General features: G+C 44.7%; 1 protein-coding gene across 1 annotated transcript in view; it reads left to right on the top strand.

Moving 5' to 3' along the window:
* Nucleotides 1–14,393, top strand: part of SLC4A10 (solute carrier family 4 member 10) — a 299,055-nt gene that overhangs the window by 177,085 nt on the left and 107,577 nt on the right. The window contains 1 exon segment of the mRNA XM_029605602.1: nucleotides 6,574–6,679. Within this exon segment, the coding sequence (XP_029461462.1) occupies nucleotides 6,574–6,679 (106 nt within the window).

Below are 14,393 nucleotides of genomic sequence, written 5' to 3' on the forward strand. Positions count from 1 at the left end.
GTGAATTTTTTCAAATTACGCGCAGCAATGCAATCGGTCCTTCCCCAGGTCCCTCCCAGTCCACTTCAATTAAGGGGTAGGGAGCGGACTGGGACGGAACTTCCCTACCACCCCTAATTAAAGTCCCTCCCTCTTTCCCTCTTCCCCTCCTCCCCTCTCTTCTCTTCTCCTCTCCTCTCCTCCCCACCCCCTAAACCCTTCCTAGCTACCCTTGGCTTTTTTTGTTTTTGAACTTATTTCAGGGCCGAAGCTGAAGTAAGTTGCGTGCGCTGTCATCAGGACAGCGTACAATGGCCCTGTCCCGGCCCGCCCCTGCCTGCCCAGGTCTGCCCTTTCTGAGAGGTCCAGCACTTGTGCGCTTATCAGGATTTACACACATGACCGGACCCGTTTTCAAATGCGCGCAGCGTGCTCAAGGCCCGGCCATGCATGTAATCCCCCGGTTTTACGCGCACAGGCCTTTTAAAATCCGGGCTTAAGTGTCTACAATAGCTTTTATGCATCATGAGTGAAACGTTTTAGAATATTTTATTTCAAGCACTTATCAACATTAAAAATTCCTTACTAATCTGTATTAATTTATTTTATATTTATTGCAATTAATTAAATTAACAAGAATATCAGGTAAAAAGCAAAGAACACAAACATCAGATCCAATCATTTTTGTCATAAAACAAATATCAATGTATTCTCTCTCAAATCCTCTTTCCAGAAAGGCAGAGATCACCAAAACTACAATAAAATAGCAATAATCATGATAATGGGTGCTGAGCAAAACTACGACAATTCGCACTAAACCCAACATGAAAAAATGTTATTCAAATTCTGGGGTCACCTCAGCCAAAAAAAACCAAAAAGACCCCCCTCCACTGCTAAACATTTTCTGAAGTAACACACAACCCTACAATACAAAAAGGAAGGCGCCTGGAACCTGGTCATACCATATCATAACAGCACTGACTCTCTTATGAATTAGAAACATGCAAACAAAACCAAAATAGAAAGCCTGAGAAACCAGACTCTGAACAGTGGAAAGCTAAAGAGCAAAATACAAAATTATAAGAAATGCATATACCCAAAGCTGGCATATTCCAATTGCTAAAATCTCAAAATAATTTTTTTTTTTTTTTTACCTTTGTCTGATCTTTTTATTTTTAAATCAGTTGGTCTCTGTCTCTTTTTTTTCCGCTTTCCCCTTGTCAGTCTTTCCCTAATTTTTTCTCCAAGGTCACGCTTCTCTTTCTGTTTCTTCTCTCTCTCTTATCGTCTTCCCTTCCTCTCTCTCTCTCACACATACACACACACAAAGGCTCATGCTTTCTCTCACATACACAAGCTCTCACTCTTACATGTTCTACCACACACACAAGCTCTCACTCATAGATACATGCTCCCATCCTCATACACACATTTCCAGGCTCCCATTCTTACATACTCACATTCAGGCTCCCACTCTCCCACTCTCATATGCACGCCCTGGGGCTCACCGCCAAACCCCTTTTTCACTGCCACAGACATGGGCTCCCATGGTGGCCTTGTTTCAGTGGGTCTTCTTTGCCACCATGGGGATGGGCTCCTACGGGGGCCTTACTTTGGCGGGTCTTCTTTTCCACCACCGGGATGGGCTCCTGTGGTGGCCTTGGCTTCAGATGGTCTTCTTTGCTGCCACAGGGATGGACTCCCATGGCAGCCTTGCTTCAGCTGGCGGGATGACTTCTTCAACAACTGCAGTGAATGAGTCGGCGATGGACATTCTTCATGCCTCATTTGGTATCAGGCAGCCCTGATTGAGTGGGAAGAGCCCAAAGTGGGCAGGCCACAGCCTACCAGGCCCACCTGTGGCTATGCCACCGCTGTGAGTAGTAGCTCAGGAATGGGTCATTTTTTGATTCCATAAATATTGTATCTGACAAATCAGAAGAATGCATTTACGTTAAAAATAAGTGTGGGGGGGGGGGAGGGGGGAGTTGGATTTTTATTTGAATGCAGCCCATTATGTTTTGGAAGTATATGTGTTAAACAGAGATGGGCCAGATAACTGCATATTAATGTTACCCTCCCCACTCCCCCAAGAAATTATGATCCAGTAATCATGATCCAAAATAAATCATACATTTCTAGCAGGAAGGTTTGCCGTTGACACTTCACAGACCACAAACTTCTGTTCAAAATACCACTCAGAAACAGCCTGCATGAGGGATATTTCAGCACCCTGCCTAGTTCTCTTTTTTAGGTCCAACTGGCCTGCTATTAAGCAACTAGAAGCAAAAAAAACAACACAACAATACTCCAAATACCGAAAAAAAAGGTGTGCTATACCTATAGGGGTAGATTTTAAAACCCCAGCGCGTGTAAATCCTGGGGTTTACATGCGTGGCCAGGCCTTACGCGCGAGGGCCAATTTTCAAACGGGCCCGGCCACGAGCGTAAACCCCGGGCCGCGTGTAAGTGCCAGGACTTTAAAAGGAGGCAGTCCTGGGGGCAGAGGCAAGGGGTCTGGGGGGGCAGGGCGGGGCTAGACGCACCCGATACAGCGGCCATTTGTCGCTGTTTCGGAGGATCACGCGCCGGCTTGCTCCTGCTGCTTTGCAGGAGCAAAAGGTAAAATAACAAAATTAGGGGTAGCAGGGACAGGGATTAGGGGAAGGAAGGATAATGGAAGGGGGGGGGAAGGGAGGTTAGGGTAGCGGGTGGGAAGGCCCTGATGTGTCGCCGCACGTATTTGCAAAATTATACCCCCCCTTGCGGAGGCATTCCTCTATCGGGGGATCTGAGGGGAGGGCCACCACCACTGCCTCATGCATAATTTTAGCTTTAGTTTTATTTTTGGGGAATTGGGTTGCCTTGACTGGCAACCTTGGGTTGAAATGGAGGTCAGCAATGACCCCCCACTCAACCTTCCCATTTCGCCACGTGTTATTATAATTTTTAATATTATTATTTTTTTACTTTACTGCTTTAAATGTGCGGCAGGAGCCTTGGGACCCACATTAGATCCCAGGTCTCCTGCTGCACATCTAATACATGCCTGAGAGCTGTAGTTATTTTATCATGGCTGACCATCTTCTCGGTTGGCCGTGATAAAATATTAGCATAGAATTGCCTTGTAATGACCTTCTTGGCATGTATTTGCATTATTCATGCATGTAAATTACATGCAAAGGGAGTCAGTGTAATAGGGGAGGGTATCTGGGCAGGAACATGCTAATTATCATGTAGACTGTGTAATATATGTGCATTAGAGCCTTTTATGATGCCATAAGGCCCTAACACATTTTGATGATTGCCCATTAAGATAGCTGGATAACTAGCATTTGAAGACTTATCCAGCTATATTTTGTGAAAAGTTTATTTTCTTTATTTCGCTAAAAAAATGAAATAAACATTTAAGCAAAAAAAAAAAAACAACCCAAAAAGAAAACAAAATGGGGCCTCTTGAGGCCTCCCAAGCCCCCCACCCATTCCTCCCACCTGAAAAAATGCCGGGTCGAAGATCCTCCCCAACCTCCGGTCTGAGGGGATCCAACATCGAGGCCTAGACCCAGGCCAAAGCCTGAGCCTTGTGTGTGGCATAGGCCGAGATCCTAGAGACCTACTACAGTCTAGGCCTATGCAAGATCGAGGCTTCAGCCTGGGCCTAAGTGTTGGGATGGGTCCGAGGCCTAGACCCATGCTGAAGCTGTGATGTTGCGCATGCCTAGGCCGCAGTAGATCACCGCAACCTCGGCCTTCACCCTATGCATAGCCAAGGCTTTAAGGTCGGCTCCCAATGTTTGGGTCTCAGGTTATTCCGTTAACCTGGACCCAGACTCAGTGCCATGACCTGGTCCTGTGGCCAGGTCCTGATGCCAGGACCTTTGCCCAAACCCAGCCTGATGCTTTGACCTAATCCAGAGGCCAAGTCCCGCTGCAAGGGCCTTGGCCCAGACCCAGGCCCAATTCCAGAGTCAGACTGGAGGCTGGATCTTGACACCTGGGCCTAGGCCCAGGCCTCGGAGTCCAGGCCTGGGAGCTCATCTTCCTTCTTCGGCCTTGAAAGCCAAATGACACCATCCACTGGGGTTGTGCCTCGGCGTCGAGACCTCCAAGTTGGGTCGTAACATCAGGCCTGGGTCCAAACTGAGGCCTGGCATTGGGACCCAGCATCTGGATCAGGTCGCAGCGTCAGCGTGGCGTCGGGATCTAGTCTCGGATTTTCAATCATTTCGCTTTGATAATGAAATGAAATGAATTAGGAAATTTCGTCTAATTTTCTATTTTGTTTCTCCTGAATGCCCATCCCTAGCCATTTATACGCACACAGCTTTTTAAAAATTTACCTTTATATGTGTATTAGACTGACATTTTGGTATTTGTAAAAGTAGTTCACGGTTGGTCCAGTGTGCATGAGTACAAGCTTGTTTTATATATTTCTTTGGATACCTATGTGCCCTGAAACATTTCTTCATGTCTTCTACGCATCATTTAAATTCTTCTAAAGAGGGATACATTCTGAGTAATGATAGTATTAGAGTTTCTGTGCCATGATTTTTATGAAATACAAATTGTTCTTAATCAAGAATAGGATGTTCTAACTGAAATTCATCCAACTGCTTCAATAGCCATTTTTCAAGAATTTTACTCGGAATGCACAAATTATATATTGGGTGATATTTTGTCATTAATTCATAGAATATTCCTAGATCTTTCTGGATTGACCTCACAACAGCTTGTTTCAGTCACAAAAGTACAACATCATTGGAGAAGGATAAATTTAGCACCTAAACTAAACAGTTATCAAATGTTGCTAATTTCTTCTTAACTGAGCTATGGTCTCTTTTAAACCATAACTGGCATAATTGACACAAATATATTTCAACAGGACCCAGTAAAGAGTTCACTAACTCTTCCTTTTAATACTGTAAATAAAATGTTCTTTAAAATTGACAGTATTTTATAGTTTAGGAGAGTTCACGGTAAACTACATGAGTGGATTTAGGGGTAGGGCTGCTTGTGTATGCTTGTATGAGTGTGTGTATGTGTTTGTTTATGTGTGAGTGAGAGAGGAAGGGAAGCTGTGTGTGTGTCTGTACTTTGTAAGTTTGACTGAGAGGGAGGTTGTGTATGTGTGTGTGTGTGTGTGTGTGTGTGTGTATGTGAGATACAGAGGTTGTGTGTATAGGAGTGAAGGAAACTGTATGTTTGTGTGTGAAGCCACTTAGATGCTGGGCAGTAATGGCTATTCATGATGCATATTCTCACTACCGGCCCTTCTCTTACCTCCCGATTGTAGGACAGTTCAGGACCACCCATCTCTGCTACTGCCACTGCTTCACAGCTGTAATCTGACAATGTTGCTGTCATCACAAATACCAATTAACTGTTCCACCCCCAGACTGAATTTACCAACATCCCTACTAACCAAAACCTGTGTGTGTATCACCAGGGCAGCTTGTTCCCGTCACAGCCATCAAGCTTGAATTAAGGACCTGCCCTCTGGCACCAATATGTGCAAGTTTCTTATGCCTCTGCTGAGGCTTTGCACATAGGGGAAGGGAGATCAATTTAACTGTATTAGTGGCAGCATAGCATCAAGGAGCCCTGCTTTTGTGCTGTGCTTTCAGTGGTGATATTTTCATTTGGGGATGGAGGCAGTGGAGATGGTGATGGAAGGTGGGTGGAGAACCATATTTTGTGCAGCAATCACCGAAGTGTCTCAATCACTACCAACATCGCCATTATTTTTCAACAGGTCCTGGCAGGGGGCAGAGGTATCATGACATCAGGCCAGGAGGGCTGTGACCAATCAGAAACTTCCTAGATCTGAAAATGAAGAAGCCTCCTACAGCCATGGCAGAATTAAGAAGCGAACAATAATTTGCTGAAATCTGGGAAAAATTTGAATTTCGAAATTAGTCAAATACGAAAAAAAACCCCACGAAACGTGGAAAAAACAAAGTTAACCATGGGAAAAACAAAGTACAAAATAATATGATATATAAAAACGACACCCATCTCAAATGTCTATATCATTTTATACTGTTTTTAAAAAGAAATGATAGAAAAAAAATTTCATTTTTTCGATTTTTAGAGCACACTCTTTCTAAGTAGTACACACTATTTGCAAATAGTGAACACTTTTAGTAAATAATAAGTACCATTTGCAAATAGCATGCACTCTTGTAAATAGTGTAAACTATTTCTCAATATTGCGCACTATTTGCCAGAATTTTAAAAATGAAAGAAAAAGGAAAAAATCCCTCAATGAAAAAAAAATTTGAATAACAGCCACCTCCTCAACATAACGAAATTGCACAAAATAACATTTGGCTTGCACACCTCTAGAATTTATTTGTCACGTTTCAAGATGAAAGACAGCAAACTCAAGAAGCAGTTATATCCTAGCATTAGAAAGGATAATGCCTTTCAATTTCCATTATACTCAACAATATAAATTTGAATTAGAGATGAACTCTGTTATGCTAAATGAATCCTTAAATGTATTACCTTCAGCAAATAAAGTATATTAAGACAATAGGTATTTGCAAGCATTTCTTTCTATTTTTAAAAAATTATTGTTTTCTTTTTTATTAGATGCAGTTGTGTAGAGCCAAATAATCCTAGCAATAAAACTTTGAATTACTGGAAGGATCACAATATCTCTGCATCTGACATCTCATGGAAGAACCTTACTGTGACAGTAAGTGAAATTTTCAAATGTAATAAATGTTACTATCCTATTTGTATTTCAGTTGCTTCATTTACATTCACATATTGCTGCACCTGTGACATTAAAGCCTTACATTTTAAAGATGTTTCTCTTTGGAACAATACTAAAGCAATCACATTGACACTGGATTCTCAAAAGCATTATTAAAAACTAGCAAAAAATGCCCAGCATTGCTTGGATTGCCTGGTCCATAGCAGATATAAATTTTAAAAGCGAACAAAAGTGACAACGATTTATATTATTTTATTTTATTAAGTACTTCACTGAAAGCATATAGAAACTTAGAGGAACTCTCTAGAAACTACACTGCCAGTATATTAGACATCTCCTATTGCTGACTGCCATGGAATCCATCCAGTGGTTCCTGAAGAGACCTGAAGGATGGCCACTGTGGAACCCATCTTGTGGAGGTCAAAGAAGGAGAGGGCTACTGCAGACCCCATCCTCCATTGGATGAAAAAGGGGTCTGGCAGTGACTGAGGAAGAAGGTCCTGTGTGTGTGTGTGTATGTGTGTGTGTGTGTGCATTTTAGGGACGGAACTTTGGGAGAAATGAAATAGGATATGAGATGAAATTTCCTGTTTCAATTTAGGTCATTCTCAAATTGGAATGATATAATTTCCAACGAAATTTCATTGTACTGACTTGAAAATTAGGGGGAAAATAGGCACTTCTGTAGGCCCAAAGCTGGGTCCTTATTTAGGGCATTGGCCAAGAACCAAAGCAGGATTCCTGGCCTACGCCCAAGCGTAATGCTGGTGCCTCAACCCAGGCTTAGGACTGAAGCAGAGCCTCACCTAGGCATAGGCCCTGGCCCAACACAAGTGTCACGGCCTATGCCTGAGTGTGATGCCGGGGTCTTGGCCAAGACCTGAGCAAAGTCCTGGGCCCAGGAAATTTCCCGACCCCTACTTACCTTATCTTTCAGGAATCTGATGCCACGTTCAGGCCTGGTCCTGATGCTTGGCTTTGGCCCAAGCCCAGGCCTGACATCTGCATCTTAGCTTAGGCCTGGGCCCAGGCCCAGGTCTAATGCTAGGGTCCAGTCTGGAATCCAAGTCCCAACACCTGGGCCTTAGCCTAGGCCAGGGCCAGGACCCAGTCCTGAATACAAAGGATGGGTCAGGAGGCCAGGTCCTGATGTCTGGCCATGGCCCAAGCCCAGGTCTGACTCTGGGACTCAGTCTGCAGCCAGGTCTTGACACCTGGGCCTCGGCCTAGGGCAAGGCATGGGGCCCAATCCAGGGGCTGAGTCCTGATACCGGGATCTCAGACCACGGTCAGGCCCAGACCCAGGCTGAGCCACCAGAACCCAGAACTCAAAGGTACGCTGTCTTCTTTCTTCATCTTCTTTCTTGAAATGACGCTGTCTGCTGAGGACATGCTGGAGTAAATTTAACTGCCGTATAACAAAATAGCACCCTACACTGAGGAGGAAATGCCGGAGTTAATTTACCCTGCTGCATCCCCAGTGGTCGGCATCGTTTCAGGAAAGAAGATAAAGAAAGAAGACTTACAAGGCCTGTGCTCCTGAAGTCAGGCCTGGGCCTGAACCTGGCCCGAGGCCCAGGTGTCAGGATCTGGCCTTCATACTGGGCCTCAGCATTGGGTTTGGGCCCAGGCCCTGGCCTAGGGTGAGGCCCAGGCATAGGGATCTGGCCTTCTGGGCATGGCTCCAGCTTTGGGTCTGGGCTCGGGCACCGGGAGCTGGCTTCCAGACTGGGCCCCGATATTGGGTCTAGGCCTGGGCCCTGGCCTACACCGAGGCCCAGGCATCGAGAGCCAGCTTCTGGATGAGGCCCTGGCGTCAGGACCCATGCATTGGGCCTGAACCCAGGCCTAGGCCCAGGATTTGGGACTCACCTTCTGGATTGTGCCCCAACATCGGGTGTGGGCCCAGGCCAAGACTCAGTCATCAAGACTTGGCCTCTGGCCTGGGCCATGGTGTCAGACCTTGACCTGGGCCCTGACGTAGACCAAGATACATGCACTGGGACCTGAGTGCTGAGCCTGTACCTGGGCCCTGGTATAGGCCAAGGCTCAAGTGTTGGGAGCCAGCCTCTGGTCAGGGCCCCAACGTTGGGCCCGGGCCTTGGCTTAGGCCAAAGCCCAGGCATTGGGACTTGGCCTCTGGATGGGCCCCAGTTTTGGACCAGGCCTCCAAGCTGGGCCTTACATAGGGCCTAGGAGGATGTCGTGGCAAAAGTGGGGGCTGGGGAGGATCCTGTCCCATCATTTTTTCGGGTGGGAGGGGTGGGTGGTAGGGCCGGGAGATCTTGGGAAACCCCGTTTATTTATTTTTTCTGTTTTTTTAAATATTTATTTCATTTTTTAAAACTAAATAAATATTAAACAAAATGAAATTTATTGGGAAAAAACACTCTCAAAAACAAAACGAAAAATAAACAAAATTTTTACTTCTTACCATCTTTAGTGTGTATATGTGAGTGGGAGCCTGTGTGTGTGTGTGTATGTGGATGTGTTTGTATGTCTGTCTGTATGTGTATGGGGAGCTTGTGTGTGTGTGTGTATATATTTGTGGAAAAGCCTGTGTGTGTGTGTGTGCGTGGGAGTGAGTGGGTGTATGTGTTTGTGGGAGGGTGCCTGTGTGTATGAATATGTGAGGGGGGATCCTCTGTGTGTGTATAAATGTGTGCTTATGTGTGTGTGTCTGCTAGTGCCTCTCCCTGCCTGTCCCTGTTCCTGGGAATATGAGAGACAGAGCTATGCATACAGGGCATATTAGTGAAAAGTATCTTGTGTTGCTCAGGTTGTCTGGTTCAAAACTGATGTCAATATTCCAAAATAAACAAAAGTAGAAAAGATAAATATTGTGTAGTGTGTGTGTATGTGTGTTTCTGTGTGTATGTGTGACAGTTTGTGTATGTGTCTGCCAGACAGGACTTTTTAGACAGAGCATATTGTCTTTGCACACTGCACCTTCCACTGTTCCAGGTGCCTCCTGGTGGCCATATACAGACACGACAGGGTGACTGACTAAACAACAAAAGCCTTTTATTTATATAGACTACTCTACATGACTTGTTGGAATATTATTTAGAGTGTATGTCAGACATGGAAACTTAGAATGGGCACATGCTGTTGACTGCTTTAGGCCATGGGTTTGATTGTGCTATCTTGTTCAGTTGAATATGAAGTAAATTACTTGAGTTTTAAATTGACCCTATTTGTTTTGTCAAACTTGCAATTAGATTATCTTATTCAGGATTTGTAGGGATTTCCCATGTAGATTTCTGATGTGATGGAATGAAAGATCTGACTTGAGCATTATTAAATAGGGGCTCTAACACTTTTGTGCAAGATATGTATTCCTGAAGGCTGTAGGTTTCATGCATACAAGTATTTTGTACTGTCCTGATGAATGGAGTTTAACACTCAAAAACAAGATAGAAATGTGTTAACTTAGTCCCATAAAAACCTATCAGCTGCAACATGTTTGTTGGTCTTTAAGGGGTACATATTCAGGTACTGTCCAGATAGCAAAATTAGCCACACTATTGAATATCGCCAGCAAACTCTCGGACATCATTTTGGTCTGATCAGACTTGGCTGGCTAAGTTATCTGGCTAACTTTAAACAGTGGAGTTAACCAGACAAACTTAGGCCGGGATTCACTATTCTCGCAGAGAATAGTGAATCGCGTGGTACTGGGGGGCGGGCGGGCGAAGCGGGGGGCGAGCCTGCAAAAGCCGGTAGCCATCGCACCACTGCGATGCGCTTACTGCCGGCTTTCGCACCGAATAACTACACCATAAAAGGTGTAGTTATTCGGCTTGAAACTGGCGGCGATAAGGGTCCTTACCTTTCGCCGCCAGCGATGTCTCTGCAGGGACGGCCCCAGTGCCGCCCCGACTCCACCCCGACTCTGCCCCGATTTAGGTATCGCGTGCGATCCCTTTAGAGAATGACCCCCTTAGCCAGCTAACAGAACTACTTCCCAATATTGCCCTGGGATGCCCCTAAGTTATTCAGCTAATAAGATATACAGCTAAAATTTAGCCAGATGTGCCCAAATATTAATTTATCCAAATAAGCTCTGAGTTATACAGCTAAATGCTTCTGAATATGGACCTCTAATTTAATTTTACATATCTAAATGGAGTTACACAATAGCCACCCTACTTTGTACAAAACATAGAGCAACATTTCTTCCAAGATTTGAACTTTCTATTTATTCATTGTTGGCTTTTCAGCTTCTGTTTTTTTATCAACATTTATTCTTGGCATATGAAAGGCAGAGACATTTACGGTATCTTTTCCTCCTTTCTGTTTTAACAATGTTTTTGTTAATACCAACTAATATGTTTTGAGATCAATTTAAAAATAATAAATTCCAAAGCATTATAGGATATAAAAAGATTTGATCTGAGTCGTACCAGATGTCAAAAACAAAGCTGTCCTATATAGAAAGCAGCTCTGAGCTTATGCTCTTCCTTAACTGCTTGTCCAGCTGTTAAGGCTTTAGAGAAGATGATCTGAGGTTTGGTGGTATTGCAGCTTATCTTTTAAAATCCTTTTCACATTTTTTAATGGAGGATCTGTGCAATGCATCATTGTATTACAGTGGCGATTTTAATGCTATATAGTCAGGCTGGACACACAAAGGGGCCAAAAGAACATTTCAAAAACTGGAAAAAGGATCTGAATGAAGAAGACAGGAAACAGTATAAGCACTGGCAAGTTAGATTCAAACATCTGATAAAGAAGGCAAAGGCAGAATTTGAAAGGAAACGTAATGTGGAAGCAAAAACTCATAATAAAACCTTTTACATTTGAAGCAAAAAAAACCTGCGAGAGAGTCAGTGGACCATTAGATGATCAATTGGTAAAAAGGGCACTAAGGCAGGACAAGGCCATAGCAGACAGATTAAATGAATTCTTCGGTCTTTACTGAGGAAGATGTAAGGCAGATATCCATGCCAGAAGTTATATTTAAAGGTGATGATTCATAGGAACTGAAACAAATCTCAGTGAACCTGGAAGATGTAATAGGGCAAATTGACAGACAAAAAAAGAGTAGCACATTACCTGGACCAAAAAATGAAATTCCAGACCTAGAGTATTAGTAATCTGTAAACTATCATTATATATGACAGATTTATAAAATAATGCGTGGAGTGCTATGGGTAAACACAAATTAGTTTTTTACTCTTTCAAAAATTACAAAGACTAGGGGACACACAATGAAGTTACTAGGTAATACATTTAAGACAAATAGGAGAACATAGTTTTTTACTCAATGTCTAATTAAACTATGGAATTCATTGTTAGTGTAACTGGATTTAAAAAAGGTTTGAAAAAGTTCCTGGAAGAAAAGTCCATAAACCATTATTAAGATGGACTTTAAGAAAAACAGTGCTTATCCCTGGGATGAGCACCTTAGAATCTATCAAATTTTGGGATCCTGCCAGGTACTTGTGACCTGGATTGGCAAGTGCTGGAAACAGGATACTGGGGTGATGTACCTTTGGTCTGACCCAGTGTGGCAAATTGTAGGGATGTGAATCGTTTTAGGACGATTAAAATTATCGTCCGATAATTTTAATATCGTCTTAAACCGTTATGAAACACAATACAATACAGATTCTAACGATTTATCGTTATAAATCGTTAGAATCGTGAGCCGGCACACTAAAACCCCCTAAAACCCACCCCCGACCCTTTAAATTAAATCCCCCACCCTCCCGAACCCCCCCCAAATAACTTAAATAACCTGCAGGTCCAGCGGCGGTCCGGAACGGCAGCGGTCCGGAACGGGCTCCTGCTCCTGCATCTTGTCGTCTTCGGCCGGCGCCATTTTCCAAAATGGCGCCGAAAAATGGCGGCGGCCATAGACGAAAAAGATTGGACGGCAGGAGGTCCTTCCGGACCCCCGCTGGACTTTTGGCAAGTCTCGTGGGGGTCAGGAGGCCCCCCACAAGCTGGCCAAAAGTTCCTGGAGGTCCAGCGGGGGTCAGGGAGCGATTTCCCGCCGCGAATCGTTTTCGTACGGAAAATGGCGCCGGCAGGAGATCAACTGCAGGAGGTCGTTCAGCGAGGGTTCCGGCGCCTCGCTGAACGACCTCCTGCAGTCGATCTCCTGCCGGCGCCATTTTCCGTACGGAAAATGGCGCCGGCCATACGCGTATGGCCGGCGCCATTTTCCGTACGAAAACGATTCGCGGCGGGAAATCGCTCCCTGACCCCCGCTGGACCTCCAGGAACTTTTGGCCAGCTTGTGGGGGGCCTCCTGACCCCCACGAGACTTGCCAAAAGTCCAGCGGGGGTCCGGAAGGACCTCCTGCCGTCCAATCTTTTTCGTCTATGGCCGCCGCCATTTTTCGGCGCCATTTTGGAAAATGGCGCCGGCCGAAGACGACAAGATGCAGGAGCAGGAGCCCGTTCCGGACCACTGCCGTTCCGGACCGCCGCTGGACCCGCAGGTTATTTAAGTTATTTGGGGGTGGGGGATTTAATTTAAAGGGTCGGGGGTGGGTTTTAGGGGGTTTTAATGTGCCGGTTTTTCGATTTTTCGATTTTTCGATTTTTTAACGATTTTTCACGATTTTTCACGATATTTTACCCCCCCAAACGGCAACAATACGATTCCCTCCCCCTCCCAGCCGAAATCGATCGTTAAGACGATCGAGGACACGATTCACATCCCTAGCAAATTGTATGTTCTTATGACCTTAAAGGATGCACAACCCAGCGGAGTGGTCCAAAGAAAGGAGGGTTTGTGGTTGAATAAGGGGGTTAGAGGTGGCACACAGGAAACAGGGGTGGGAACCATGGAAGTCCACCTTTGGGAGGATATGGAGGCAGGGGTTAAGGAAATACAGGAGGGGTCAAAGGTAGGAGCAGGAGGACCAGAAGTGGAAGGTCCTAGAAAACAGAGAGCTGGGAGCTTACTGATTCTTTCCTATAATAGCCATCTTTTGGTAGTTATTAAACCGCAGTTCCTGATTCCCTGAGACCACATTCCATTTTCTTCTTGCCCACATTGACTACTGACAAACAGTGACTCTATTGGTGCCTGAGATAGTAAGCATGGCAGTATGATCGGAACTCAGACTAGTCATAATATAACATGAGCACTAGCAATGTGAAAGAGAGGAGAAACGAACCAGAGACTGGAAATGTAGGTCAAGAAAAGAGAGCGGAACTCTGAAACGAGAAAATTGGATGGAAAGGATAGGAAGAAAACTAGCAAGGACAGTGACAGAGAGGGATGACACTGGCAAGCAATCACATGGAGGACAGATGATAGGGAATAGCACATCTCAGACATCGTCATTACATCCTAAGCTGGAGGTTGCATGCAACATAAAAGGGGCATGCCATCAGAAAAGCAGGCACACTAAAGACAGATGCTGTTTAAGCTGATGTAAGGAAGTAAGGGCAGCAGCAAATAGTGTGGAATAGCTGCACAAACACATTGTCAATCTCAGCAGCAAGGTGGCGCACCTCATCATCAACCTTTACAACCACAAAGACAAACGCCTACACACGGACACAAGCACCCAAAATCAGGGTGAGAACCAATTCAATTTTAAAATTCACAACCATAAGACATCCCTACGTGACAGTGCTGCCATCCAGAACTAGAATGAGACACAACCTGTCTTCAATGATTTCAATCACAATGAGACACACTCACCCAGTACACCAAGTGAGGAAGGAA

This window comes from Rhinatrema bivittatum, chromosome 6 (genome assembly GCF_901001135.1).
Source record: "Rhinatrema bivittatum chromosome 6, aRhiBiv1.1, whole genome shotgun sequence".
Lineage (NCBI taxonomy): Eukaryota > Metazoa > Chordata > Amphibia > Gymnophiona > Rhinatrematidae > Rhinatrema > Rhinatrema bivittatum.